Source organism: Daphnia pulex, chromosome 4 (genome assembly GCF_021134715.1).
Source record: "Daphnia pulex isolate KAP4 chromosome 4, ASM2113471v1".
NCBI classification, from domain to species: domain Eukaryota; kingdom Metazoa; phylum Arthropoda; class Branchiopoda; order Diplostraca; family Daphniidae; genus Daphnia; species Daphnia pulex.
In genome coordinates, this window is record NC_060020.1 from 4720209 (window position 1) to 4747030 (window position 26822).

Below are 26822 nucleotides of genomic sequence, written 5' to 3' on the forward strand. Positions count from 1 at the left end.
CTCATCTCGCTCCATTCCGTCAACCCGCTCCTTTCTTACCAACCAGAAAGAGTTATAAGCACCGGCCGACGCAACGACAGGATGGGGAGGAACTGTTTCGTTTACAGCAAACTTTAACCCGTTGCCAGCCATCACTCTACCGGACTCCTCCCCTTCTTTTTCTCCCTTTCTATCAAAGCTATTTGCATACGTTTTACAAGCGTTCTATACTCGGCGCAAAACAGTCGGCATCCTGCACAAGCCTTTTCGCAGCAAGACGACGGACGGCAGGAGAAAAAAAAAGAAAAACCGAAGGAGCAAAGACGGGGTTGAGAGACGAATGGCTCCTTATCAGACGATTTGCGTCATCTGAGATTTACGACCCACGGCTGCCGCATTCAGCCATATTAAAAAGCATAACTGCGACTCTGGTATGCTGTATCCGTCGTCCGACCCGTCTGCTCCATGTCAACACCACCACTACTCTCGCCGCCGCCGACTCTAAAGCTCCAGTGGCGAAAATAAATTCTACCACCACCCCTGGAATTGAAGTGGGTGTCGGTCAAAGCCATCACATACAAAAACCCAACGAGATATTTGCTGTGTTGAGAGCAGTAGACATAATTAGAAATACACTTTAAACTTTTTTTAAGAGTTTAATGTCGAAAAAACGGAGAAAAAAACGAACAAATCGAATCAATAATAAGGGAGGCTCAAAGCTGCTCGCTAATGGTGGGAGGACATTCAAAGTATCCATCTAATTTTGGGTTTGAAAAATTGTTGATCGAAACGAGAAATAAAAATTGAGGAAATCTTACGCGCAAGGGATTGTCTGCTAAAAATCGCCTAAGTTCTGGAGGATAGGGGAGAGGAAGACGGATTCCTTGTCACATACACACGAAAAGTTACGAGATTGTAAGGTGAAATATGTGGAAGGGAGAAAATGCAAATCGATTATCGAGGAGGAAGAACACCACACGGTAACAGAGCTTGAGGAGAAGTGGGCAGGAGAAGGAATGAGGACAAGTACACATGTTACGTTTTGGAACATGCAGGTTATTCATTGAAAAATGGAGCAAGGACGACCTGCGATACTGTCAGTGCAATAAGGGGAGAGAGGAGCATCGTGGTGGATATGCAAGAAGGAGTTTTGTAGTGCTTAAATCTTTCGACTTTTGCTTTGCGTTTGGGTGCAACCACTTTAAAGGTCGGTATCATACCAAGCGGCCTGGGCATCGTGGGGCGGTTGGGGAGGTGTGGCCTGACCCATGTGGTTAAGAGGATCGAAATCCAAATCAGAACCCATGTGATCTACCGGGGCGTAGTTGTTGGATTGAATGGGAAGACCCATTGAATGCCCCATATTCATCCCCATGCCCATGGTCGGAGATGTGGCAGAAGGTGGTGGGCCGCCATGGTGTGAACCGAGCTCCAATCCTTGCATCGATTCTACGGGTAGGGCGTCATATCCTATTTGAAAATTTAAAAAAAAAACACCACAAAATTACAATATCCGAAGTCAAAGCGAATAAAAATCCTCAACTGACTGTCTTCATCAATCACGGATGTAAATATGTATACAGTAACCACTAAAATTGTACCTTGACGATAAGACCTGCCTCCATCTTGGTTGGAGTGGACACTGGGTGGGCCTTGCCCATAAGGACCTTCATAAGGCTGGTCAGGTGCAAGAATATCCTGCTTGCCGGCCGATCAAGTGAACAAAAAATGTAAATAAAATAAAAACGTTGGATTGGAACAAATAATAAAACAGCGGGTGATAAAAGACTGGCAAATGGAAAAGGCAATAAAAAAGCGTTTGGGGATGCATGCAAGTTTTCATGCAAAACAAAAAGGGAAAAAAAAAAAAAAGTCATTCCAGGAGGCATGCGAATTAGTGCCTCACCTTGGTTTAGTTGTCGGTTAGTTCGGATTAAACTTTTGGAAGACAGAATGGGTGGGATGATGTAAGTTAAAGATTAGTATAGGGTTATTAGGGGAGAATGCAATCAAACCTGAAGATCGGGAGGCATCAAAGGCAGATCTCCATTCCACAAATGATGGTCTTCGCGGAACAAGGAATTGGTCAGCTCCATAGATAGCCTCTTCTTATAATCTTGGGGCTTGTCTTCAGACATGCGGAAAAGTACAGCAGCCGCATACGTTGCTGTTCAAAGAAGTACACTTTTAAAAGTCTATATCTCTTTCACTGGCACAATAATAGCTTACCAACACCCTCATTGCGAGAATGAAGTAGTTCTGTCAGAGGAGCAGTTGCACCCTCCTGTTCGATCATGTCGGCTCCTTCCTTATCAGAGGCCAGCTCGCAGAGTACGCCGGCAGCAACACGTTGAATATTTTCTATCTCGTTGTACAACAACTGCAATGACATTAAAAGTTAATACATATTGATTGCAAGTTTGAAACACGTTTTCTTACCTGGACAAAAATAGGGATGACACTCAAGCCACGAATAACAGCCCGGTTATGGGACTCGCGAGCTAAAATATGGAGGGCGCCTACAGCACCTTCGACAATTTCTTCCATCCTTACTCCATCGGCGTAGGATCCTTGTGGCTGACCGCTGCCTGAGCTGACAACCGACGAGCGCTAAAAACAATCATATTATTTAGAAAATTATAAAATGTGAAACCTAAAACAAACGTACTCGTTGGATGTCTTGGAAAGCACGGATCAACAGCTGCACCAAACGAGTAATAACTCCTTGTTCTCGCAGCGGAGCGTGGTTAGCAGGGCATAAAGCCAGATTACGAACCAACCCGATCAGAGCTAAACAAAAATGGTAATTATGAGACATTTTAAAAGACAAACTTGCTATAATGATACATACCCTTGATGAGTGGCCAACGAGAGGGGGGTTGCAATAAACGGACAATGACGGGCAGTCCACCACTAAGACGAACAGCATTTTGAGCCATTTCAGCTTCAGCGTGACGTGATGTCATGTGACGCAGAGCACATATCTGTAATTAATGGATTTTGTAAGAACCAACACGTTTGTCATTTTAAAAAGATGGATATATTACGGCAGGTTCGGTGATTTCTTCACGATCGCCAGCATGAATAATGGTGCGAACCAGCGCTTCGATACCACCGACTTGACACACAACAGTCTTGTTGCGTTGGTTGTTGCAAGTCAAGTTAGAGAGAATTCCGGCAGCGCAAGTGATTACGTTAACATCACTAGAACCTAACAACTGAACAAGTCCTTGAAGCAGGGTTTCTAAACCTTCTTGCTGTAAGAGAAAAATAAAGGTATAAGCATTGTCCTTAAGATAGGAGCAGAACATAAAATAATTTTTCTTTTAGAAGATAATCACCTGCTTGGTCGCAGCATCGGAAAGATTGCGGCAGGTCCATAAACAGTTCTGAACTAGGCGATGACTTTGGTGGCCCAAGTGCATTGCCAACGCTTGCATACCTCCAGCTTCAACAATAGCTGGTTTGTTGCTAGAACAGACCGACAGCACTGGGAAAAAAATTTATAAATAAATCACGTACATTAAACATTACGGTTTTTATAAATTACCTTTCAAAACTCGTGAAGTGGTCCACAGCAGCTTTTCGTAAGTATATGACCGAAGAATTCGAACAAGTTCCATCGGCCCCTGTGAAGCTAAAATGATCAACTTGGATTCTTGATTGCCATACGCCAGAATTTGAAGACAATCAGTAACGATTGCCAAGAATTTGACATTGTTGCGCTGAAGGAGAGCAACCATCTTCTGTAAACCACCCGCCAAACGAACGGCCATTTTTGAGCCTTCTTGATGGAGCAGCAAGTTGTGCAGCGTCGTGATAGCATAAAAAAGAACGGATTCCACGGGCGAGCTTTTCGAGATGACAAAAAATAAAAATAAGTAACGTTTGAAGAAAGCCGTCAGTTCGGACACATGAAGGATGAGACGGGACAATACCTCAACAGCTTCACCAAAGCTGGAATTCCCCCAGATTTAAAAATAGCCAACAATCCTTGGCGGTGATGTGATAGGTTGTGCAGGGTACCAACGGCACCTTTGGTTGTTTCCAGGTCATTGCTATTGGACAGTGCTCGAACGAGAGCCGCAATCATCTACGATCAAACGGATATGCATTATGAACTTGGAAAATAATTTTAAAAGAAGTGTAACACAGAGTAATAATAAAATCATAGAAACTTTGGTTGCCTGTGGGCTATTCATGATAGCATGGCGGGACGCTTCCTTCTTGGACAACTGGTGAACCATCATGGCAGCATGAGATACGACAACTTGATCTTCATCGTTCAACAACTTGATCAGTTCGGGAATAGCTCTTGTAGCTAGATCAGCATCATCCTACCAACCCAAATATTATTACTTTAAGCAGTTCAAAATTTTGAATTTCAGCAATAATACCTGATAGTTGATCAAATTAACAACGGCATGTTTCAACATTTGCGACGGTTCGGCTAAACGCTGAACAGCAGTTGGCTGTGTGGTATCAAACTGAGTAGATGGAATTTCCATTCCTTCATCCAGTGTCTCTGGAAACATGGCAGCACGAATACGCTGGGAGCGAGTCTGGTTTAACTGAGCATTCATGTCTGTAACAAAGTATTTGATTAAAACATATACCGCAATAAGAATCAAAAATATTTTATTGTTTACCTTCAACTTGGTCTTGAGTATAACCAGCTGAATAGCCACTTGATCCACCCATGTTAAGCATGACTCCTCCTTCAGAAGTATCCATATCATCATCACCACCTCTTCCAGAGAGTGATGGGGCCTAAGAAGTAAACATTTAGTTCGAAAGGTTACCTTCACTCGCACAATTCACTCAATATTTACCTGAGTGGTTGCCCCACTTTGGATTCCTGAATCTCCTACATATCCAGGTTGCCCAACTCCTTGCCACATCAATGTATGTTCCTTAACGCTGGGCATAGGAAGATCAGCAGGGCTATTGCTAACATATTGCCCATGTGACACTATACATACAAATTAAAGAGTTATAATAGATTTAATGAAAAATTTTAATTTAAAAAAGCTCATACTTGGCCTCCCTTGTGCCTGCATCTGATAACTCATGATGCGGCTGTGTATCGACGACTTTGCGACGAGATAACCTTAAATAAAGAAACGAGGGTAAGAACCAGGGCTAACAAAGTGTCGCAACTATGATGAAGTAAACTGCGTGTTTGACTGTCACTTGAGATTTCGACACAGTAAAAAGCCATTCAAAAGTCGAGAAAATTGTTGTTTGCTTTCGAAAAACATTTTAAGTGTAATTTTAAACAATTTAAGGTCACATACCTTTGGAATTTCGATTTGGTGACAAGAGATTAACAGAGCCACACCTGCCACAATCAGAAAACAAGGACCTGCTTCGTTCTGAAGTACTGACGCGTCTAAAAAGCCCTTAAAGATGGCGGCCATCAGCTTGAAACGGAACTATTTTTTTGGCGTTTTCTGTTTTTCTATGGTAAACCAATAAAACCAAAAACATTTAAATATAGCTTGAAATTACGTATTTAATGTGTTTTATTCCAAAACAAAAAAAAATAATAAAACAAATATTTGTGGGAAAGTCCAATAATATTTTAGAATATTTTTTAAAATTTCTAGCGTAGGAATACATAGCTAGTTTCCCCTGCCCGTTTGTCCAGACGGAAAGAGTGGGAGGGGAATAAAAAAAAGTTTCAAGTTCGGAATGACTCACAAATACCATTGAACAAATGATAAAAAAAAGTGCATTGCTTCTCAAGCAGGTTTTTAACCTCTTCCTTTTTTAATTACCTAGATACAGCTATGTAATAAATAGGTTGGCATTTCAGGGGTAGGGAGCCGTGGATTGCTGTCGATTGGCTAAAGAATAAATCGCCGCAATATGAAATTTCGGTTTTTGTACTTTTTTCCCGATATGCAGCAATGAAAAAAACAAAAGTTCGCTTGCTCGCTTAAGATTACATTAACTTCTTCACCTTTTCCAAACTTTAAATGAAATTCATGTAATGACTTCAAGTATAATGTCAAGTAAAAGTGCCCCATAAATCACATACAAAGAGTGTGAAAGGAATCAAAAGTCTTCGTTACCATGCACACCTGCTTTTTTGTGTGCTAGGAACGACTTCAAACTTTTTTAACCCAAAGAGCTTCGACGGAAACTTAGTCGTTTGGCATTGTCAAAAATATCAACTCGTTTATTGAACAAAAAACGGACATATTAAGGCTGTCAAATTTCTCTGCAGGATGTGCCGTTTTTTTTTTTTTTTAATCTATTCTAGATCTAGTCCTTCGATACTTTATATTGACTTATTATTGCACCGCAATGGTACCGATAGCTAATAAATTTCCCGGCTCATTTTACTGTTAAAGAGTCCAAAGTAACTTGTAACTTTACGATACCATTTTCTGCAACAATCGTCTTAAAAGATATTAAAGGTTATTGGTCAACACTATTTTCAGTGTATATTTCCAAATCATTTTCTTTACAAGGCTGAATTTATACAGCAACATTTTCAGTTTTGTTTTTGAATGGAAAGATTAGTGCTGCGTCCATTTGATACTTTTCAAATCAATCCCTTCTTGGACCATTTCCCAAAGAGGACTAAAAGTGGAGAAAAAACATAATTAACATTTTTAGCAGAAATGAAGGAAGTTATTTGTCGGGGAATTCCAGACCCGGGTTACGGTTCGACTTCTTCGAATTCGGTATTTACCTCATTTCCCGAAGTTTGGTGACTTGATGAATACACTTTTGTGCGGTGTAATCAACCTCAGCTTCGGTGGTGAATCGCCCAATTCCAAATCGAATAGAAGAATGCGCCAAATCTTCTTCAGCGCCAATGGCCCGCAAAACATATGAAGGTTCCAGCGATGCTGAGGTGCAAGCACTTCCGCTTGATAGTGCCACGTCTTATGTAATAAAAACAAATATAGTTAAAAAGAAAGGTAGTGGAAGTTGCCTTTAAAGTTTACCTTTCAGGGCCATCAAAAGACTTTCTCCCTCGACGTAGGCGAAAGAAAGGTTAACACAACCTGGGTAGGAGTGTTCGGGATCTCCATTTCGTATGACGTGTGTTAAACTATGGCTAATCTGATCGATCAAGCGTTGGGATAGTTTACTGATTCTGGCGTGATCATACTAAGAGACGATTTGGATCAATTTAGTGATATGTAGATAATACTACGCCATGAACTAAAACCTGAAGTTCTTGCTGAGCTATTTCACATGCTGCGCCAATGCCGACTGTCAGCGGAGTAGGAACTGTTCCACTACGTATTCCTCGTTCCTGACCACCTCCGCTTTGCAGAGCTTCAATCCTAACCCGTGGTCGGCGTCTCACGTAAAGAGCACCAACACCTTTTGTTCAAGAAACGAGCGATGCAAAAAAAAAGTCAATTACATCGGAATAATAATAATCAAATAAATTGTAATTGATACCTTTAGGACCATAGATCTTATGTCCACTTATGGACATTAAATCAATTGACATCGATTCGACATCAATCGGAATTTTACCTACAGCTTGAGCTGCATCACAGTGGAAAAACACTTTAGCTTTTCGACACATAGCACCTAATGTTGAGAAAAATTTATGAATAGAAAAATAGACTCTACAATGTTTAAATTTTCAAACCAATTTCTGCTAATGGCTGTTTAACTCCAATTTCATTATTGACACCCATTATTGAAACCAACACAGTTGTAGGTCTGATTGCATTTTGAAGACTATTTAAGTCAATTAAGCCACTAGGAAGAACAGGAAGATAAGTTACTTCAAACCCTTCCCCCTCGAGAACGCGACAGGAATCGAGAACACATTTATGTTCCTGAAAATCATCACAAAAACAAAATTTTTTTACTCAATACCATAAGGAAAAAAATAATGGTTATTTCATGTAATAGATCTTACTGTCTGTGTAGTGATTATATGATTCTTTTTCATTTTGTAAAATCTTGCAACACCTTTAATTGCTATGTTGTTACTCTCTGTAGCACCAGATGTGAAAATAATTTCTTTTGGATCTGCATTTATAAGCTTGGCAACTTGCTGAAATAGTATTTAAATAAACTTTAATTTGATGAGTATTCTTAATTGTAAAACATTTTCTTGTAAATCAACCTCACGAGCTACTTCAACTGCCTTCTCACTTTCCCATCCATACGAGTGAGTTCTTGAATGAGGGTTGCCATAATAATTTGTCATGTAAGGAAGCATTGCATCTAATACCCTTGGATCCTAAAGTTAAATGGAGTAAATATATTTACATTCAAGAATGATACATTTTTGTTCATAGGCTATACTTACAACTGGAGTTGTGGCTTGAGCATCCAAATACAGTGGTCTCCCTTCACCTTCAAATTTACTGAAATCTTTGTCTATAATGAAGTTGAGATCACATATTAGCAAATAACTGATCATTAAGTGGAGTTATTATGTCTTACCCTTGATACCTGTCAGTGTACTGTATTTTCTTGATAGGGCAATGCATTTTGAAATAGGGAATTTTAATATATTTTGATGAAATGTCTTCTCTGTTAGCAAACTTTCTGCTTTTAAAGAAAATTGACATACAATCCAACGGTTTGATTTCGAAAAGTTACGAAACATTTTAAAAACTTCAACAAATAAATTTTAGACAACAAATCGCAGAAGTGCAGAACCGTACAAATCAAGTGTATTTTGGTTATTGGTTATGAAACACATGGATTGCCTAAGGCTAGTAAAATGCGGCGTTGGACCTTTGTAAATAATAGAATCAAATATATTGTTTATTCTTTAAAAATTGACATTTTAGCAATTAATTTACTTTAAGTAAATTTAAAATGTTTTTATTGGTTTGTTTTTCGTTATATAACAATATCTGGATTCTGAGTTCTGAGTAGCGAAGCTGACAATGGTGTCAGATAAAACTACACGAGCGAAAGCAGTCGACGCTAAGTAAACAATCGAATCTAGGCTTTCAGTTTTTTAGTGATTTCAAGGTTCAAGCCTTATTTTAAAAGTTATATTTACTTAAAACATTTGCAATACCAATTAGAATGCGACTTTCAAGCATTTTATGTGGTTTCAGGAAAAAAATGCCGCCTGGGAATATTTGGGGAGGGTAATAAAATATATAATTATGCCTGACCACAGACATGCTTAAATTGTGTTAATGTCCCTTACCGTTTACCCTCAGAAAATTATATGTTTAACTATATTGTTTTTATTAGAAAACATCGAATGGTTTATAAACATAATGAAGAAAATGGAGAACGACTAAGAAAAAGATTTGCCATTGAGGAACAAACCATGTTTTTTTTGAGACATTCATTCCTAACTCAGGTAGAAATCTATATATTTGTTTACCAAAAAAATGTGTTGATCTAGATAGCTTCATTCTAATTTTTCAAAATTTTCCTTTTAGGAAGAAGAAAGTGGCTTTTCAAAATCTTTGGGAAAACACGAAAAATGGCTGGCTGATAAGATTTACTTAAAACAAAGTAGACCATACAAACCTCATGTAACCCTTGAAGAACGCCTTGAAGGTCCTTTGATGGCTTCCAATAAGTGGGATTGAATAACAGTTAATGTTCTTTTGTATTTAGTGAATTAAAACAGTAAAAATCAGATTTGTGTTCCTTTGTGTTGGTGAATGAAACAGCAAAAACAAATTAAATTTGTCCATCCAACCAATTTGATTTATAAGTCTTGAAGTTTGGTGGTCCAGCCTTTAGGATCTTCAGAAATATCCTGCTTAAGCAGTGTCTTCCCTTCTCTTAACAAAGCAGCAAACTGAATTGCTAGGGGATCATAGTTGAGAGTGACAATAGCAAGAACATTTTCTTGCTCACAGAGGAATGCAACGAATTTAAGGTTCTCTAGGTCGCCATGGATTACAACATCATCAAACTGTGGAGCGTAGCCACAGTAACGTACGCTTTTCCCAAACATAGAAGACCAAAAAAATGGAACAGTTGTTTTGTAGATTGGTTCCGATCGTCCCATAATAGTAAGAGCTGCGGAGAAAATCGTGAGAAACAAACCTTCAATAATAATTTCAATCCGTCATTATTACCTGCAGTACGGCCGTGATGAAGCGCCATTTGCCAGTGCCCGATATTTACAAGTTTTCTGGTTTCATTTTCTTCTTTTGCATGCAAAGGAAACGAAGCAATGTCTCCTACAGCGTAAACATCCCTGCAGTTGGTTCTCATATGCTAAGACAAATAAATTAAGCTATAACCTACATACTCTAAAACTAGTAGTGAAAATTTACCTCGTCCACTGGTACGAAACCTCTACTATCGAGGACAATTTCAGAGTCTCGCAAGAATTCGGTGCTGGGTAAAACTCCTAGTCCAGCAACTAGAATGTCCGCTTTTAAAGTGCGGCCACATGTCAGGATCACTTCCGTTAACTTGCCCTCCTCGTCTCCGAGCAGTTCACCCACTTCGGAATCCATAATAAATTTAACGCCCTTCTCCTCATGCAATTGTTGTAGTCTTCTGCCAATTAGAGATCCTATAAAGTAATAGAATTATTTCAACGCGCGTTTCTCAAATGCCTTAACGAATTTTTTAAACTTTATTTGAAAAGAAAAACAAATAAAAGCTCTTGCAGTTATCTCTTATCTGTCAATTACCAAAAACGTGGGCAAATGGAGTGGAACTCCGTCCAACTACCGTGACGGAAGCGGCCTTGTCAACTAGATATGCGGCTACCTCCATTCCGATAAAAGAAGTTCCGACAATCACGACGGAAATCTGTTTGTTTAATCATTGGTTTAAATGTTGTAGCTTAATTATTATTATCTGTTCCAAGTATCCTTATTTAGATAAAATTTAACAATTTTCTTCCTGAGTTACCTCTTTGTTGTTGGCAATTGTATGTATACGGTTTGCATCGTTGGGTGTCCGAAGTAGAAATACATTCGCTAGATGGGTTCCTGGACAGGGGACTGGTCTTGGCCTGTTGTTTAATATATAAAATGAAAAGAAATACAAAAATATAAATAAATAAATAAAACGATAAAAGAAAATTATAAAAGTGGATATCTAAAAGCAGTAGGCAAAACAGTAAATAGTAATAAAAACAATCTGCAATACATTACCTGCCTCCCGTTGCAACTACCAACGAAGAATAATTTAAGATGACACCATTGCTGAGAAGCACAGACTTAGCTTCCACATCAACACCTTCAACGCTGTTCTCGAACATAAATTTGATGTCGCCTTTCTAAAATTGTGAAATTTAAAAAGCTTATTAATCTAAGCATGCATTCTGATGACTGTAGACTGCAAAAAATATTACCGAATAATACTCATTTGATCTCAAAGACAGAAGTTTTGCTTCTAAATTCATAGCCTTGCTCAATTTTGTGCGGTCGTAAGGGAGATGTTCATCCTTGGTCACGATAATTACTCGTCCTGTGAATCCTTCTTGTCTCAGGGTCTCAGCACAACTATGACCAGCAGCACCTTTTTGTTTCAATTTTCATTCAGATCAGTCAGGCTTGTAAAAATTATTAATGGGATGACACATTTTAAAAATCAAACTTGCTCAGCAATATTAATACCTGATCCAATAATTAATACAACTTCATTGCTGTCTTTAGAGGTCTTGCAGAGTGGCTTATGAGTTGATTCATTGCTAGTTTTGTTATTGATTTTGACTTTAACTTCATTAGTATTTGGATCAACATTAACAGTGTACACAGGAATAGGATCTAAGGCTGGGAATTCTTCAATGTCACCTAGTTAAACCAGAGCATATGTATAAGAAGAAAAATTCAAATTTTAGATTTTAGATGATGACATATTATTATTATACCTGTTTTAGAATTAAAACAAGCACCATGCCAAGGACAATAAACTTTTCCTTTGCAAAAAATGCCTGTAATTAAAGTTTTATGTTATTTTCAACATTACAGTATTGCTTGGAATTTCTTAATAAAGTTAATAAATTTTTAAATGCTTCATTTATAACCTGAACTTAATGGGGCACCAAAGTGAGTGCATTTAGCACCCATCGCATACACATTTCCATTTTCTTTCACAACTAATATTTGCTTTTCTCCAGCTTCAAACACTTTCATTCTAGAATATAAAAGAATTCAATTCAGGAGGATTTAATTCATAACCACTTGCTTTTTTTTTACTCATTTTCTTTTAAATCTTCAGTCAAGCATAATTTGTATTCTTCAACTGAAATTTGCTTATCAATTTCTCCATCTGCCAATGTTGGAATGGAATTATCTTGAGGGGCATCTTTCTTTGTATCTACTTTAATAAACAATAAGTCATATATTATTTCGAGAGTTTGCCTTATTCAGTCAAATAACTAAAGAAAGTGTTACCTGACATTTTCTCAGCAACAGATGCCTTTGCAGGCACTGAATCAACTGTAGTTGCCCTACTTTCTACTTGTTGATTTTGCTGCTGCTGTTGAGGTTTCACTTTCGACGCTTTTGTGCAGTTTATACCCATTTTTCCTGCTACAAACGGAAACCACCGAAAACACAGAAAGATAAGAGAACACTGAACAGTTCACCACTAAGATGGATGCTTCACCTTTTATATCTTCCCCTCACTATCATTGATTCGTCCTTTATCATAGCCGATCCATTTTTTTTTAGTCAGACGTCAAATAAGCCAATCAAGGAGTGAGTTGTTGTTAAATAGAGGGGCTCTGTCTCTACTGAAGCCATGAACAGCTACTGTTCAAAATTCGTTGGTGTCACGCGCCTTCATTTTCATAAATAATATTGTGACACACTGACGAACAATGACTTGCATTGAAAACATTATCAATTCATTAACCCAAAAAACGCGGACGTCCTCTACGTGGTATCAGCGCCATCTGGAAGACGTTCCCTTGGTTACAGAGAAAAAGAGATGACGTCACTGCCCAGCAGTCAGTAGAGTGTAGACGTTTTTCGTTTAACAGTAAAATTCGGTTGCAGTGCCCCTATTGACGAGCTCCTGAAATCTCATTTTGCGTGGCGGTATGGTTCAAACGTCAGGTGCCTAGCTACTCCTGGACACATCCGCTACCGTTTAAACTGAGGTAGCTATTTACTTTTTATTAAGTAAATTTCTTTCAAAATGATTTACACCATTAGTTTGAACCCTTTTTTAATCAAATTTTTGCCGCTGTGATGTCGTTTTCTTTAGTTTTATTCCTCAACGCGACTAGGTGGCGTTCGTTGAGGACCACCAATTCGCAAAAAAAACAATGGCCTTCTTTAATTGTGATAGTTTACCACGATGGAACGATTAAAGAAAATATATAGCATTAGCATTAGAAGCAATTTTATTTAAAAATAAGGCTCGCCGACAGCTCGAAGTAAGGACTTATGGATAAATTCATAATAGCTTATTTTCTGAAAGTAAGATGGATAACGTATTAAGTTCACTTGATTTTTTTTTGTGCTGCTTTAATTTTACTGAAATTTCTTTAACCCTTTATTATACCAACATCATACGTACGTAGATTGGGACAGACTTTAAAGCTTAGCACTGATGTGCCCAAGCGTAATAAACTCTGGTGCATCACGGAGGTCTCAATTCTTTGTGAAACCTTCTCATTCACAGCTCGCACGTAGCTATTGACGGATCTCTTAATCCACCAATCTGTCAAATAAATCCAATTATTCGACGACAGCTTTCTTCAGGATGGACAGACATTTCATAAATTTTAGCCCAGCAAATTCACTTCGGAATTTTAAAAAATAATTTTAACTCAAAAATATTATATTTAAGATGCTGATTTATTCACACACTATTTTTTTTTTTTGCATTCAAATGAACCTTGTTATAATCATCTTAGTTGTTATCGAATATTATACCAGAGTAGGACTTATTATCAGCGGCAGCCAAATAAAACTTGAAGTATTATAAGAGACAACAAAGTTGGACAACATTTAATCCGCACAAGCCTGTACAAAAGCCTAAGCGAAAGGGCGAAAACCTTGAATGCTGTTTCACTTAATCTATCAGGTTGGCAATACGAGACTACGGTGATTGACAATATAAGATTCAGCTGGCAGTCGGCTATTTTATATGAACCTACGGCGACGGCTATTCATTGCTGCTGATGCTGTTGCTCTGTCTGGTGTCTTTTCCATTTTCCATCCCCATGTAAAAAGGAAACCGACGTTGGCATCAAGAAGATTGCGCATCATGGACGGGATTCTCTAAAGAATAGAAAAGAAGAAGAAGAAGAAGAAAAAAAAATGTCTTGTCTGAAACTTGATCGGATGAAAAGCAACAAAGAGAAATAAAACTGCAGACTTTAATACTTTTCATTTCTTTTGTCGTCAAGGCAGCCACAACGCCACAACACACAAGGCAATTCAAGAGTAGTTTTGTAAATAGACGTATATACTGTAAAAAAGCTATATACCCGGGACAGTTTGTCACGTATATATATATCGAAAAAAGAAAAACAAAAAACAAAAAAGAAATAAGACACACAGGACAAGCGTTTGTCCCTCATGTTGAGTATACATCATCATAATTGGTATAGCCGGTCTCTCACTTTCTCTCTATATAGTCTTTCTCTCGCTCTCTCTCTCTCTTTTCCCTCCCATTTCCCTTTCCAAAACCACCTCCCTTGATCCGCATGTGGGTATAAGGGGGGGAGGAGCAGGAGAAAAATAGAAGACCGGTTGCCACCGTCACTGATTCATTGTAACTGTGACGAGAGTCCGGAGCGGTAGGATATTTAGTCTATCTCTTCCAGCGCAGAACTCGCCAGTGCTCATCATTTGCTCCGAGTTGTACAGCAGCACATATTTCGTTTTGTAGGACTATACAGAAGAGAAGTGTTAACGCAATCATCCGTCTGTGCTCTTCAATTTAATATCGCTCGCTAAAATTCGTTTTTACAGCTGTTGTAATCGCCATTGACACGCGATTTCGACATTTTTTTTGTATATGGTGAAATTCCAGTGCCAACCGTTATTTGATAAATTGTCGCTAAAACCGTCCAGTGTTTTGGAATTACAATTGGCCGTTGGTGTGTGATATGGCTTCCATCGAGACCAGTTTCTTCGTCGCTTGCGCCGTTCTTCTATTATTCGGTAACAATGACAATCAGTTCTAATCTCATAGTAGATTTTTGTTTTTCCTATGATATCATGGCAAGAACGACCCCTATTTCAGTGTTGGTCAACTGTTCATTACTAATTGATGTAGAGAGCTGTAAAAGTTGCGGTTTGGATTCATTGAAAGGGAACCTCTTTAATTTAAGGCGATTCATCCGTTCGAGAGATTTGGTGATAGAGTTCGAATTGGCCTTCATTTGTTCTCGCCGCCCCTGTCAGCAGCTAAGGCTGCAACCATATTATAGGCACGGTCCGGCAGCAGCAGCCGAGAACTAAGCGGCGCGCGCGGCGCCTTCAATTAAGAGGATCGAGATATATAGAGACTAGAGAGAGAGAGAGAGAGACTGAGCCAGAAGGGTCGTGCAGCATTAGTCCAAGTTGGACGATCTTTCTTAACTCTATTCCGCTCTCTTTGGTCTAGAGCGTTTCTCTTGTGTGTTAAATCCAGCAGCATGACCAATTGACAGGTCTTGTTCACAATAGGGAGAATAACAGCGAGCCAGAAAAATAAGCCCACAGAAGCGCATCTGCAGAAAGAAGGGGGTCCCACTCATGAGTCGAGGATGAGGCGCGTTTCCGCTCTTGAAAGCTCCTGCTTAGTATATGTACTATATAGATACTGTAAATGGTACATTATATACTAGCTATATCTATTGTATTCTTTGTTTCACTTGTGTTATTGTTATTTTCTTTGGCGCTGAAGTATTTATCGAGTAAACGAATTATAGTGGCCGTTTTCTTGTGTGTCCACTGCTACGCCAGTAAATGTCCGAAGGCTTAGGACTAGATTTGTCGCACTTGGGCGAGCAATAGGACCGAAGAATTGAGACTTGACCGAGTGGGAAGTTCAGTGTGAATCGTCGTCACATACTCGATAGATTGCGCGTCGTGCTGTGTAACATATCACACAAGTCTTTATGAAATTCCCATCGTGTGAAAGGTGTGCTATATGAGTCAATCTAGACGATGTAGAGATGCGGTGTGAGATTTATAAGCCCAACCGCAGCAATAGCTCATACCTGAAAAGTTGACGACGCCCATCAATGTTGAATAGGTTTTTTTTTTTGGGGACTGACACAGCTGTTAAAGCTGCTTGCATGCCATATCCGCATGTGTGTGTGTGTGTGTGTGTGCGGGCGTTTGGAGGATTCAGTCTCCCGCTGACCGTGAAACGCAATTGTACCGACATGAATGATGGCGAATTTCATCCTTTTTAATTGCGTTTTTGTTGATCATTCTATTATGAGATAAAACTAACGACCAATTGTACATATAAATACCAAAACAACAGTTCAGCCACTATTATTCTGGTATTATTTTTTAAAACTATTCTTTGAAATTGACAGCGTGTACGGGGCCCGTGTTGGCATCGGAAAACGACGTCGACGACACCAACAGACGAGTAGTCCTAGTGGGAACGAATTTAAAACTGCCGTGTTCTCCGACAGGCGCAGAAGGTCGGTTTCCATTATTTCCTTAAACACCTTTTTATAATGAAATGGATTCCTTTCGCCAGATTGTTTACCAAGATTATTTTTGTTCAAAATTGCAGATATACTGGAGTATTTCACCTGGAGTAAAAATGGTGTCCTGCTGCCTGATCACTCGTCGACCGCCCTTCAGTCTCGTTTTATTATCCAGAGTGATTTTTCTCTTCTGTAAGAATCTATCCATCTTATACAGTTAAGTGTCTAAACCATATAAATCATTACTTTCAGAATTGTACGAATTGCTGAGGATGACGAAGGAAACTATTCGTGTAGCATTCAGTCGCATCCTCCGCGGACCACCAGTTACAACGTCCAAGTCGAAGGTCTGTTATACAACTTGAACTTATATTGGCTATAATGCCAACCATCTTTACGTCAGAATCCGCAGTCTACTACACTCAGATCAGGCTAGAAATCTATAAACGAGGCCTGGCAAAAATGTCTAGACCAAAAGTGTAGTGGTAGCTAATAAATAACATAAGCGACTGTAGGAACGATTGAAATCATGGCGAGCAGCGGATGGGGGCTTTTGGGTATTACTTTTCTTTTTTATTTCGAATTCATTATTTCCCAACGACCCTGAGCGGTTCGGCACCAACAGAAAAAGAAAAGAGGAAGGGCGGGGTCGTGCGCGTCCGTGAGTTTGTGTCGCCAGACTGGCTAATGCTAACGGATATGACGCTCAGTGGAATTATCCTCTACCATTTTTCAAGTTGAATGACCTTTTTTTTTTTGTATTATGTATAGATACATAGGCAGCAACCGGCACTGCATACTTTACCTTTCCCCCCCGCTGATTCTCTCATGGTGTAACCTATAGGTTATGGCCGAGAATGGGTAAACAAAACAAAAAAAAGCCTACCCCCGCCTTCTCGGCGCACCCCGTCATTCGACCTTTATCTCGTTATCTTTAATCCTATACCATTCTGACAACACTGTCTGAACCCCTTTTTTTTTCAAGAAGAAGAAACGAATACTTTGAAAAATACGATATTGTCATCTCCTATCGCTGCGTACACTGAGGAAAACTAAAAGAGTCAAACCGTTAATTTAAAGAATTGCAGATAGATTTTTAAAATAATTTCAGTGACACTATGTAATTAAAAATTGTAAATGACCAGGAATTAACAACCAGCATTTTGACTGAATCAAATGTGATGTTTCCTGTTTGGCCCGTTTCGAAATGCAACCTTGTTTTTTTTTCTAACGTCATGTAATAAATAGTATCCGCCCCCAACAACCACTTCGTACACCTGGGATTTTCGAATCAAAAATACCCATAGACCGTGCGGAGTAGTAGCACTTAGAGACGTCTCGCGTGCCGCTTTTGTGCCACATATAATATGGTTCTATATATACTATCCTACATCACCCATAGGGATTGTAATTATATACCTAGTGATTGTGACTTGTTTGTCTCTTGTTGTTGTTGTTGTTTGGGTGCTGGTGGGGGGGGGGGTTTGCTGACCGGGGGCTCGGCGGAGCGCAGTTCCTGCCGCCATCGATGAGCTACTCCATCACGGCGCCGACTCGCCTCACCACCAGCTGCGTGAAGGAGGAGATTTGGATCTCGTTTGCATGGCCACTGGTCGTCCCATGCCTACCGTCACATGGAAGTATCAAGTAAAGTCTTTAATTTTTTTACACACACCATTCATCGACGTGTGTACGATTCTAATTGCTAATTGGAAACGCAATTTCCCTCGCACTTGTGCAATTTCGCACGAAAAACAGGGAAGAGTACTCAGCGCCGAAGAGTCGATCGTCGATGTTAATCAAAAAGTATCCAGCGTCCATCGGATCGTCGGGGCCCGCAAAGTGGACGCCGGGGCTTACATCTGCGAGGTTATTATATAATTCCAGCTAATAGCTTTTGTATAGTTCACTTTTGATTTATTATGTTGATTATTATTTTGCCATGTGTCAGGCGGATAACGGTGTTGACATACCGGCGGTGGCTACTTTCGTCGTCGAGATTTCCCGTAACTTTTTTTAAAATTTTCATTTGATGAATTATTTTGAAATTGATGAATTTTCTTATTTTTTTTTTAACAAGACGCTCCGGAAATTGTCGTAGAACATAGTTGGGTGCACACCGGATTGGGTTCACTCACCGAACTGGCCTGCACCGTCTACGCGCATCCAGCGGCTCAGGTATAAGCTATTTGATTTGGAAACTTTTCTCATCCAATTACCTGTTATTTAAAAGTTACCCCTCTAACGTTTTCAAGGGGAAGGAAAAACGCCATGCCTATATACTGGGCAGCTCCTACATTTAAAAATATTTTGTTCCACACGCTTAAAATTTTGTTTTGCTTTTGTAAGGGGGTGTGTCGTATAGAGATAGGATTCATAGTGGCAGGATATATAAAACAGTGAGTCCCCCCCCCCCCCTACATAATATACTCGTATACAGGCTAATGGATAATACACATTTAGAATCCCTACGATTCGACAGTCAATGGTTTCGGGTCATATTTTGATGTAGAAAGTTCACACCATATACTGTTGGTTTCCCTCTATACAGCTGGGTAGTTAGTCGGCTTCACAGCGGTCTGCCTCCGAAACCAGAGCTATAGCCCATTCTTGACTCGTTCCTCGCGTAATACTAGAGTAGACTCAAATCTACTATTATTCGCCGTGTTGTAAATTTTACTAAAAACAAAAACTATACGGGTAATAACTTGTGGCGTAACATTCTGTTATGAACAAGTCATGAAATGGATGGGGCTTCACCGGCAGGTCAGCAATAGGATCTGGATTTCATAATCTAACATTATAATCTGTTTTACAAAAAAATAGATGGTACTAAATTTCGTGTGTTGTTTTTCTATACACAGGTAACGTGGTTCCGGTCAGTTGAAAGCGTCGGGAACAATGAAGGTAGTACTGGAAGAAAGCACCTACAAGTCATTCCATCGAATCGGGTTGGCACCCTGGTGATGTCTAACGGCCTGAAGCACGTGCTGCGTTTCAAGAGCGTTCAAGACTCGGATTTGGGCATCTACACTTGCAAGGCGGAGAATCCTCACGGACAAGCGGAAGCCGCCATCGAAATGTCCGGTAATATAAAAACAAATCAAAAATCTTTTCTTGGCTACCTCTTTCGACACACGTAATTATATACTGTCTTATTATTCGAGTTTATTGCGCTAAGCTGATATCTTTTGTACTTTGGCATCGTACCCATCATTTGAAAAGGGGGAGTAGCTTGTAGCGCCGTTCATCAAAACTACTCAAAGGAGCTGACAGTGCGCTAGTCACTATATTATTAAGCCCTCGGCGATCGATTCTTTTTTAGACTTATTATTGCGACGCGACATTTAACAACTCGTCTCTATAGTCGCATGGCAACCATAAACACAGTGCGCTTCGTGCAGATGGCAAAGATACAAACGATTTTCTATGAAAAACATTTTTTTTAGATTCTTAATTAGCATTGGAATCGTAAACCCTATACGGTGGCGAGACATCACGAGACCTTGTCATTCGTCGTTGTGTTTCTTCGACTACCGTGGGCATTTTTGTTTTATATGTACGTCTGGTTATGACTTGTCAACATGCTTCGCATGACTTTATATGAGGCCAATAATAGTTGAAATTCTACTATATTATGCGGGAATAACAAGTCTTGATAAGGTCAAAACTTACGACCGTGTGTAGTGTGTAGTAAGATCGAATGTTTGGAGAAGCGCTTTTATGTGCAAGTTGCGTCGGTCGTATCCGAATCCATCACTATAGTAGTAGTAGTAACCAGTTGATTTGCGCGTGAGTGACTAACAGGATTATGAAGAGGAGTGGCGTTTGTCGTCAATACCTTGTTGGGGTGTAGATTAAGTTTCACGCGTCCCCAACTTATATTCGTATGTACACGCCCGTGAAGTTTTTCAACTATTTTGACCTGCGGAATCTTGCGATGATTGCATTAGATTCTACATAAGAAATTCTTTGGAGGATAGTGATGAACTTTGTACGGCAAAGTTTAAACAAGTTCCTACAATCCTTCCGTATAATATGAAGAGAATTGTTGGAAAAATGAGCTTGACAAATTCTTCGTGAAATGTAGAGACATCAAAGGTAGTCAAGCCATTTTGTAGCTGATACAAGTACTACCGGGACATATAGCGTGCGCTATTACGAATGCGACTTTTCTTACCAGCACTTTTTCGGCTGCATAATAGGTATATAGGCCTGGACGTCTAATAAGACGGTCTGCTCTGCTGTGTGTGAAATCATGCGAGTTCTTTTTACGTCGCAGCAGAAATGACAAGCAAAGCTCTCTTTGATGAGGTTACTGTTTAGCGACGAGCAGCGAACGGGATCTAAATTTTGTTACAAGGGATTTCCTTTTTCAAAGCATTCAGAATCAAAACTCTTTTTTAAGAAATGTATCCTTTAGACCTAAAAGGTCTCCCTATAGAGTCCTTGACCAACTTGACGTAACTTGAGGCTTCTTTTCGCTTGTCTCCCAAGAGCTATTTGATATAGAATCGGGTGCCGTGTTGCATTCCAGTTGTTTGTTTTTTTATTTTATTTTTTTTCGTTGCGTTGTATAAGGGAGCGTAAAATGGACGAGAGTTTCTTTCACTGTTTTGTATAAAAGCGGTGTTGATCGTTAGGCTGAGTCGCCGAGTCAACAGCGAGTTCGCCCTATTCAGCGCGCGGACCCTTTTGAACAAGCGGCTCGGGTCTGTAAGTCTCTCGTGTAACTCATAACCTCTATGCAGATCAGGCCTCCTTTGAAATACAAGCTAGACGATGACATTTTTTAAAAATGAAACTACCCGGTTTTGAATTGTTGTGACACATGACACTCGTGGTTCCAAAAAACTACAAAATGCGTAGAATCTCCAAATGGGGTGGATATACATAATCAATCAGTCTGAAGTGCTAGAATAGGATAATCGTTCGTGCGTGAATATCGCAGATAACGAATGCATTTTATTTTCCCCAGGAATCATGATAATCAGTTTAGACATTTGAGTTTATTCATCCATCGCATCAGTCGGCTGAACTTCTCATAGTCCCGCAGGAACCCGGTTTTCGGATCCAAAAGGATAAGCTTTTGGGGTTTCTTGACTTGTTATGAATGGCAGTTCAAGGTGGAAGTGAAATCGTGAAATCAAGCGCATTTATGTAAAAAGGTGATGATGGTTGTTTTCTGGACGGAAAACAAACAAGGAAAACGATCTGAAATCTATTGGAAAATCTATTCTCGGAAATATAGAAACAGTCTAATATTATGCGTAACATGTATTGTATAATTCTATTTCAGACTTTGAATTTGACCGTGAGAACTTTGATTTAATCTTCCTAGCTTGTCTTCAACTCGATTTTTCATGGGGATAGGGCCACTTAACACTTTTCTCGTAATTTTTACTGTAGGCTGTAAAACCTACATATAGTACTGTGGAATAACCAAAAATTTAAGATCGTTGTACTTTTCACAGGCGGTTATCACACCACATTTTCCTACCATATGTTTCTGCACTTGTCTGTTCAAGTGGCCGTTTTGTGGATTGTGTTAAGTGCTTTAAAAAGGCTACACATTTTTTAAAAGGGGGAAACTTGAAGGGTGAAAACAATTGATAAGGGAAATTTTTGGAAATCTATATCAGCGATGCGATGCAAGAGCTTATATCTGTTTAGACGACGAGAGAAAAAAAAGTTATGTTCCCAAAGAAAGATTTCTGAAAAATTGAACAAAATTTGGATGACACCTTTCTGTTTTCATAAGGTCGAAACACGTAACTGAATATCAGTAGAAATGTAAATGCATGGCAAAGCGGTTATTTTGAACGCGTTTAGTAAGGGGACGTTCAATTGACAAATCGAAAATTGCATTTTCTTCTGCACTCAGCTTTCAAGTTCTTAAACGTACTCTGCAAAAACCGGCAAAAATGTAGCCTTGAACTAGCGCTAAATTGATCTTGTCAAATCCAATTTATTGTTTATAGTAATAAAAAAAACAGCCATGAATAAGAGGATGTCCTACTAATACGGTTTAAGTGCTCCATCGCACGAAAGCACAAGCCCAGAGTCAAGCCAATAGTGAGTGGGCCATTATCGTGCAAATGCTATTTTCTGAATGGCATGCATGAGCTAAGCTTTTCAACAATATCGGATTCCAGATTTCTCTGAATGAGCACGGGGAAAAGACTTTTTGCGCACATCAACTTAGTTCTGCATTATACCGGAACCTAAACTGACCTGCTGACATATCACGCAAGCGTGCTGAAAATAGAACAGGTGAATGCGACGGGTCTTATAAACTTAATTTTTGTTAAATAAAGCAGGCGCTGTTGATAATAGTTTCCAATTTAGACTTCAAACTATTTTCTTGGAAAACCATTTCCCATTTGGAAGACATGACATCTTGTTTTATTTTGAAAGCAATTAGCGAAATAGAAAATGAGTTATTAATAGTGAGATGGCCGCCATGTAAACGCTTAAATCTCTGACCAGAACACGACGTAAAAGAGAATGCGCCATACACCTTTTAACGACCCAGAAACGATTGCCATTCCAGAGAAAGTGTGAAAATTTCGGCATTTTAAGATTGGCAACTCTAACCCAACATACATATATATATGTATAGTGTATATGTACGTATATATAAATATGCCAGAACGATTCCACTTTGGCGACAACTTTTGCGGGCGAGATGTACGAGCGTGTGCCGGAACAGTTGCCAGCCACTCTGTCTTTTAACTTTTTATTTGCCAATTACTCAGTTTGCCGTAGTGAATCTCGAAAGAGAAAGACAAAACTGCTGTTAGCATTAATGGCAGGGCTTTCAGTCTCGGCCAACGGCGATTGATGATTAATAATAGACCCGACGAATACCGCATGACAAAAATGTTTATTTACACTGGCCGGTTGTGGCGAGAGCATCAATTTATTTACCCAACCGCTGTGCTGTGGAACACAGTCTGGAAATAGCCTAACTTCTATATCTGCGCCGCAAACGGAATCGCGGCTAGTTGAGTAACATAATCCCGCTCCGAGTTAAATGCCTTGGCCCAGTCGTGACTGGGCTGTTATCCCAGAGGTGGCGTTCTAGCCACTCACGAACGAAACTTGTTTGAACGCAGCCAGATGGCGTTTACGTTGGTCAAAAATGGTCAAAAAGACGAAAGCCGACCGCCGGGCAGTTTGTTTTACCTTTTACATTTTTTGTGAAATGAATTATTAATTCACATGTTATTTTTAACCAACAGGTAAAGCAATGGCCGCCGTCCTGTGGATATCGCCTCCGCGCGGAGCAAGTAAATTGATCGATTCCGAACAACAGGAGGACGACGAGAGCAAAGCAGGACGTCGCATCGGCTACCGATTGACGTGGGACGCGGTCAGCCTAAGTCCAATCTACGAGTATCGATTGTGGCTAAGACCTCGCGGCCAACCGGAGATTAGCTGGGTCAATCTGATCATTCCGTCCAATTCATCGACCGGCTCCTCTTCTCCCTCGTTACACAGCCACGGTTACGAGCTCTCCGATTTGGCCACCGGAATTGTCTACCAGGTGAGCGTCCAGTCTCGCAACCGCTTCGGCTGGAGCGCCGAGTCCAACACGGTCAACCTCTCCGGCGGAGAAGATCCGGAAGTGACCGACTACGACAATTCGGACATCACGTCGAGCAGTAGCGCCAACATCATTCCAGTGGAACAATCTAGCGGTACTGCTCCTGAAACTACTTCAACAACTACTACCACGACCACTATAGCCCCTACCACCACCACCACCACTACAACAACAACAACAGCAACAACAACAACAACCACTACTGCTGCTGCTAGCACCACTGTCCCCGTCATCATAACTAGCGATGCGAGTTCGACTTTCGATGAGAATGAATCCACCATCGAGTCTAACGTTGAAGTGACGGAAACGGAAGAAACGACCGAAGATAATCAATCGACTCTGCCCGCCTTAGTCATCGATGCCGTATCGGTCGATCAGCACGGGACTCACGAAGAAGTCGAGACCAGCCCCACCACGGAAATCTCCACTTCGCCCACTCAATCGCCTTCTCAATCACCCACTGACGGTGACTTATGCCCGCCAGGTAACACTGCTATTACTTGGATGTACACTTTTGATTATATACGCTTTGTTCATTCAATCAATCACGATTTGATATCATTGATAAGGCGATCAAGATTGCGGCGATGATCAGCCGAGCTCCTCCAAGGACCCGGAGAATTTGCCGTCGTCGATTGTGAGTCCGGGAAACAGTGCCAGCAGTTGCTCACGACCGTGGATAACAACCTCAGCGTCGGTCGTCCTGTGTTGGATGGCTCACCTCGTCAGTTCTTCATTGGTGGTTTGAAGATATTCCAGAAATGAACAAGCGCACGATAGATGGCTCTCTCAAGTCTTTCCCCCATTTTCTTTTTTCTATCATAAGACTTTTCCACCTTCGACTAATCATTTCTCTGTTTGAAACCTTCTCGATAAACTCTTCGTTTTTTCCTCACTCACACACATTTACGGGGTAGAAAAAAAAAACAAACATTCATTCCGCTCGACGATAGGTAAGGAAACAATAACCGTCAAGCAGATGCTGTTGTCCACGAGCTCCAGAGTAGAGTAGAGAAAGAGAGAGAAACAAGACATGAAAAGCCCGCACGTGCCCCTTCTCGCCCCCACTGCCTTTTCGTCCCTTTTCCCAGTATACACAAAAACCCCATCAGTGGATAACACACAAAAAAATCCACTATTTTTAGACTCTGGATATTTTTTTTTCTTTTTCTTTCTCTTTCTAACAAACAAGAAACGACAGACTCTCCTTCCATATCTCTCCCCCACCAACACCCTAGCTCTCAATCTGCGACGTGTACACACATCACCCGACAACAAACAAAACCGAATGTTCCCCTTTTTTATATTTTTTAACTATCAGAAAATTGTTGTAGCAAAGCGCGCAACCGCGTTGATCGATTCTCTTAGTCTCTCTCTGGAACAAAAACAAAAAAAGGTTAATTGTTTTCTTTTTATTTTTTTAATTATTATTATTATTGGATTGGAGGGAAATGATTTGAAATAATCGGCTAAGGAGAAAACCCGAAAGAAAATGAAAGCGTAGCTTTTTTTAGAGTGTACAAACGACGCGTGAGCGCGTGAGTTGAACAAACGGGGAGGAGTTGCTTATTGTATGTGCTGTGGTTTATTTTTTAGAAATTCAGAATTTTTTGACAAAATAAGAGAAAAATAATAAGAACCGAAGAATAACGTTGAACCGGTCAACCCACGTGTTAGATTCTCTCTCGGCGCGCGCTCGATGTTGTTGGCAAAAGTTGTCAAATTCAACTTCCTCGACACTGGCAAAAATAATTAACATGAAATCAATTTTTCTTCTTCTCTGTTTTTTTCCCTTTAATTCAGACAAATTTTTCCTCCCCCCTATTTTTTTTTTAAATCCCAAATGAAATTATCTACACAAGATTTTTATGGTTCTTTGAAAATACAATGGTTCTATATAATATACGTAACAAAACAAGATGGAAATGTTGGTCGTCACTTGATTGTAATATACAGTAGTACTCTAGAATATTAATAGAAAAGCTCATTTCATCAAAAGTCTATTCTTATTACATGTAGGGGTCAAAAATGGAACCGAAGTCGACCGACCGGATGCGTAGGGGGGACCTCTTGTTCTTTCTTCCGCTTCTTCCTCTTCTGCAGCGCTTCTCCTAGTATAGTTTCCGGAGACGACTAAAAATAAATAACGGACCGGAAGCGCTGTCTATCGGCCCCACACATACGAAATATGTGTCGTATTCTCTACTTGTATTAGATTAGACTAAGAGAAAAAAGAAAAGAAAATGTCCCTTTTGGTTTTAGATGCTTGGATGATGATGCTGTCCGTTGGCTGGAAGGGGCCGAACAGAAAATAGATGAGGAAACCATATTAGAGATATAGAGGCCGCGCCGGAAAAGAAACCGAGAGTGGCCCGCGCTAGGGCTGTACACAGCTCAACCGTGGATCCAGCATGGATTTCACCCTGGTTGTCATAGCAACCGCTCAACCGGCTTCCGAAATAAGCAAAAAGGGACTACCCAAGCTTGAATAATAACAGCCGGGCCATCTGCGTTGTATTTTACCGCGGCCCGTGTGTGTGCTGTGCGCTCCAACAAGCTTTAGTCGTCGTCGTCCAGCACAGTCTATATGGTATACGCTCACAAAAATATACACACATCCGCCCGTCTATTTCTCTCTCCCCTTTCTTTTCTATCCGACGTGTTGAAGTTTCCTCTCGACAAACCCTG

At 40.1% G+C, this 26822-nt stretch overlaps 5 protein-coding genes and 1 long non-coding RNA gene across 11 annotated transcripts; 3 read left to right on the plus strand and 3 right to left on the minus strand.

The window, feature by feature from the left end:
• Positions 1-664: 664 nt before the first annotated feature.
• LOC124193098 (armadillo segment polarity protein-like) lies at positions 665-5434 on the minus strand. 4 transcript variants are annotated; one of them, XM_046586754.1, is made up of 17 exons: positions 5277-5433; positions 5018-5089; positions 4812-4951; positions 4629-4749; positions 4377-4564; positions 4167-4316; positions 3918-4072; positions 3530-3831; positions 3321-3469; positions 3027-3236; positions 2831-2963; positions 2648-2769; positions 2419-2589; positions 2209-2359; positions 1995-2146; positions 1581-1677; positions 665-1449 (listed from the first exon to the last, which is right to left on the minus strand). In XM_046586754.1, exons 2-17 carry the CDS (start codon positions 5049-5051, stop codon positions 1181-1183), a joined length of 2544 nt encoding a protein of 847 aa, XP_046442710.1. In that variant the 5' UTR covers positions 5052-5089; positions 5277-5433; the 3' UTR covers positions 665-1180. The 4 variants fall into 4 exon arrangements, with proteins under 4 accessions (XP_046442710.1, XP_046442709.1, XP_046442712.1 ...); XM_046586753.1 differs by having other exon boundaries at positions 4158-4316; XM_046586756.1 differs by lacking the exon at positions 1581-1677 and having other exon boundaries at positions 5277-5434.
• A 163-nt stretch (positions 5435-5597) lies between these two features.
• Positions 5598-6039, plus strand: LOC124193103. The gene is made up of 2 exons (XR_006874036.1): positions 5598-5731; positions 5798-6039. It is a non-coding gene; the product is annotated as an uncharacterized LOC124193103 (long non-coding RNA).
• Positions 6040-6418: 379 nt separating this feature from the next.
• On the minus strand, positions 6419-8670 carry LOC124193100 (cysteine desulfurase, mitochondrial-like). 2 transcript variants are annotated; one of them, XM_046586759.1, is made up of 10 exons: positions 8413-8670; positions 8276-8346; positions 8090-8206; positions 7880-8017; positions 7604-7796; positions 7408-7542; positions 7169-7326; positions 6942-7107; positions 6683-6878; positions 6419-6570 (listed from the first exon to the last, which is right to left on the minus strand). In XM_046586759.1, the coding sequence occupies exons 1-10, from the start codon at positions 8576-8578 to the stop codon at positions 6507-6509; spliced, it is 1404 nt and encodes a 467-aa protein (XP_046442715.1). In that variant the 5' UTR covers positions 8579-8670; the 3' UTR covers positions 6419-6506. The 2 variants fall into 2 exon arrangements, with proteins under 2 accessions (XP_046442715.1, XP_046442716.1); XM_046586760.1 differs by having other exon boundaries at positions 8422-8660.
• A 204-nt stretch (positions 8671-8874) lies between these two features.
• Positions 8875-9582, plus strand: LOC124193102. Its single transcript, XM_046586761.1, has 3 exons — positions 8875-9074; positions 9184-9295; positions 9378-9582. The coding sequence occupies exons 1-3, from the start codon at positions 9010-9012 to the stop codon at positions 9528-9530; spliced, it is 330 nt and encodes a 109-aa protein (XP_046442717.1). The 5' UTR covers positions 8875-9009; the 3' UTR covers positions 9531-9582.
• Positions 9532-12778, minus strand: LOC124193099 (apoptosis-inducing factor 3-like). 2 transcript variants are annotated; one of them, XM_046586757.1, is made up of 13 exons: positions 12523-12778; positions 12309-12446; positions 12111-12234; positions 11939-12048; positions 11783-11845; positions 11529-11705; positions 11264-11430; positions 11064-11188; positions 10819-10921; positions 10596-10716; positions 10230-10474; positions 10029-10170; positions 9532-9969 (listed from the first exon to the last, which is right to left on the minus strand). In XM_046586757.1, exons 2-13 carry the CDS (start codon positions 12436-12438, stop codon positions 9653-9655), a joined length of 1824 nt encoding a protein of 607 aa, XP_046442713.1. In that variant the 5' UTR covers positions 12439-12446; positions 12523-12778; the 3' UTR covers positions 9532-9652. The 2 variants fall into 2 exon arrangements, with proteins under 2 accessions (XP_046442713.1, XP_046442714.1); XM_046586758.1 differs by having other exon boundaries at positions 12111-12231; positions 12523-12768.
• A 1857-nt stretch (positions 12779-14635) lies between these two features.
• LOC124193105 (roundabout homolog 1-like) lies at positions 14636-26054 on the plus strand. Its single transcript, XM_046586764.1, has 11 exons — positions 14636-15035; positions 16406-16516; positions 16612-16717; positions 16778-16872; positions 18039-18172; positions 18284-18394; positions 18477-18531; positions 18606-18703; positions 19390-19612; positions 23770-24618; positions 24704-26054. Exons 1-11 carry the CDS (start codon positions 14981-14983, stop codon positions 24880-24882), a joined length of 2016 nt encoding a protein of 671 aa, XP_046442720.1. The 5' UTR covers positions 14636-14980; the 3' UTR covers positions 24883-26054.
• Positions 26055-26822: the final 768 nt, after the last annotated feature.

Excerpts from the sequence above, each read along its gene's own strand:
- LOC124193100 (XM_046586759.1), bottom strand. The coding sequence starts at position 8,578 with ATGTTTCGTAACTTTTCGAAATCAAACCGTTGGATTGTATGTCAATTT. Across the intron at positions 8,347-8,412 it reads TACACTGACAGGTATCAAGG|ACAAAGATTTCAGTAAATTT; the intron begins GTAAGACATAAT and ends ACTTCATTATAG. Across the intron at positions 6,879-6,941 it reads TCTTTTGATGGCCCTGAAAG|ACGTGGCACTATCAAGCGGA; the intron begins GTAAACTTTAAA and ends TTATTACATAAG.
- LOC124193102 (XM_046586761.1), top strand. The coding sequence starts at position 9,010 with ATGCGACTTTCAAGCATTTTATGTGGTTTCAGGAAAAAAATGCCGCCT. Across the intron at positions 9,075-9,183 it reads CCTGGGAATATTTGGGGAGG|AAAACATCGAATGGTTTATA; the intron begins GTAATAAAATAT and ends TGTTTTTATTAG. Across the intron at positions 9,296-9,377 it reads GACATTCATTCCTAACTCAG|GAAGAAGAAAGTGGCTTTTC; the intron begins GTAGAAATCTAT and ends TTTTCCTTTTAG.
- LOC124193099 (XM_046586757.1), bottom strand. The coding sequence starts at position 12,438 with ATGGGTATAAACTGCACAAAAGCGTCGAAAGTGAAACCTCAACAGCAG. Across the intron at positions 11,846-11,938 it reads TGGTGCCCCATTAAGTTCAG|GCATTTTTTGCAAAGGAAAA; the intron begins GTTATAAATGAA and ends CTTTAATTACAG. Across the intron at positions 11,706-11,782 it reads TTGTTTTAATTCTAAAACAG|GTGACATTGAAGAATTCCCA; the intron begins GTATAATAATAA and ends TGGTTTAACTAG.
- LOC124193105 (XM_046586764.1), top strand. The coding sequence starts at position 14,981 with ATGGCTTCCATCGAGACCAGTTTCTTCGTCGCTTGCGCCGTTCTTCTA. Across the intron at positions 15,036-16,405 it reads CGCCGTTCTTCTATTATTCG|CGTGTACGGGGCCCGTGTTG; the intron begins GTAACAATGACA and ends TGAAATTGACAG. Across the intron at positions 16,873-18,038 it reads TTACAACGTCCAAGTCGAAG|TTCCTGCCGCCATCGATGAG; the intron begins GTCTGTTATACA and ends GGCGGAGCGCAG.
- LOC124193098 (XM_046586753.1), bottom strand. The coding sequence starts at position 5,051 with ATGAGTTATCAGATGCAGGCACAAGGGAGGCCAA. Across the intron at positions 4,317-4,376 it reads TTAATTTGATCAACTATCAG|GATGATGCTGATCTAGCTAC; the intron begins GTATTATTGCTG and ends TTGGGTTGGTAG. Across the intron at positions 3,237-3,320 it reads CCGATGCTGCGACCAAGCAG|CAAGAAGGTTTAGAAACCCT; the intron begins GTGATTATCTTC and ends TTTCTCTTACAG.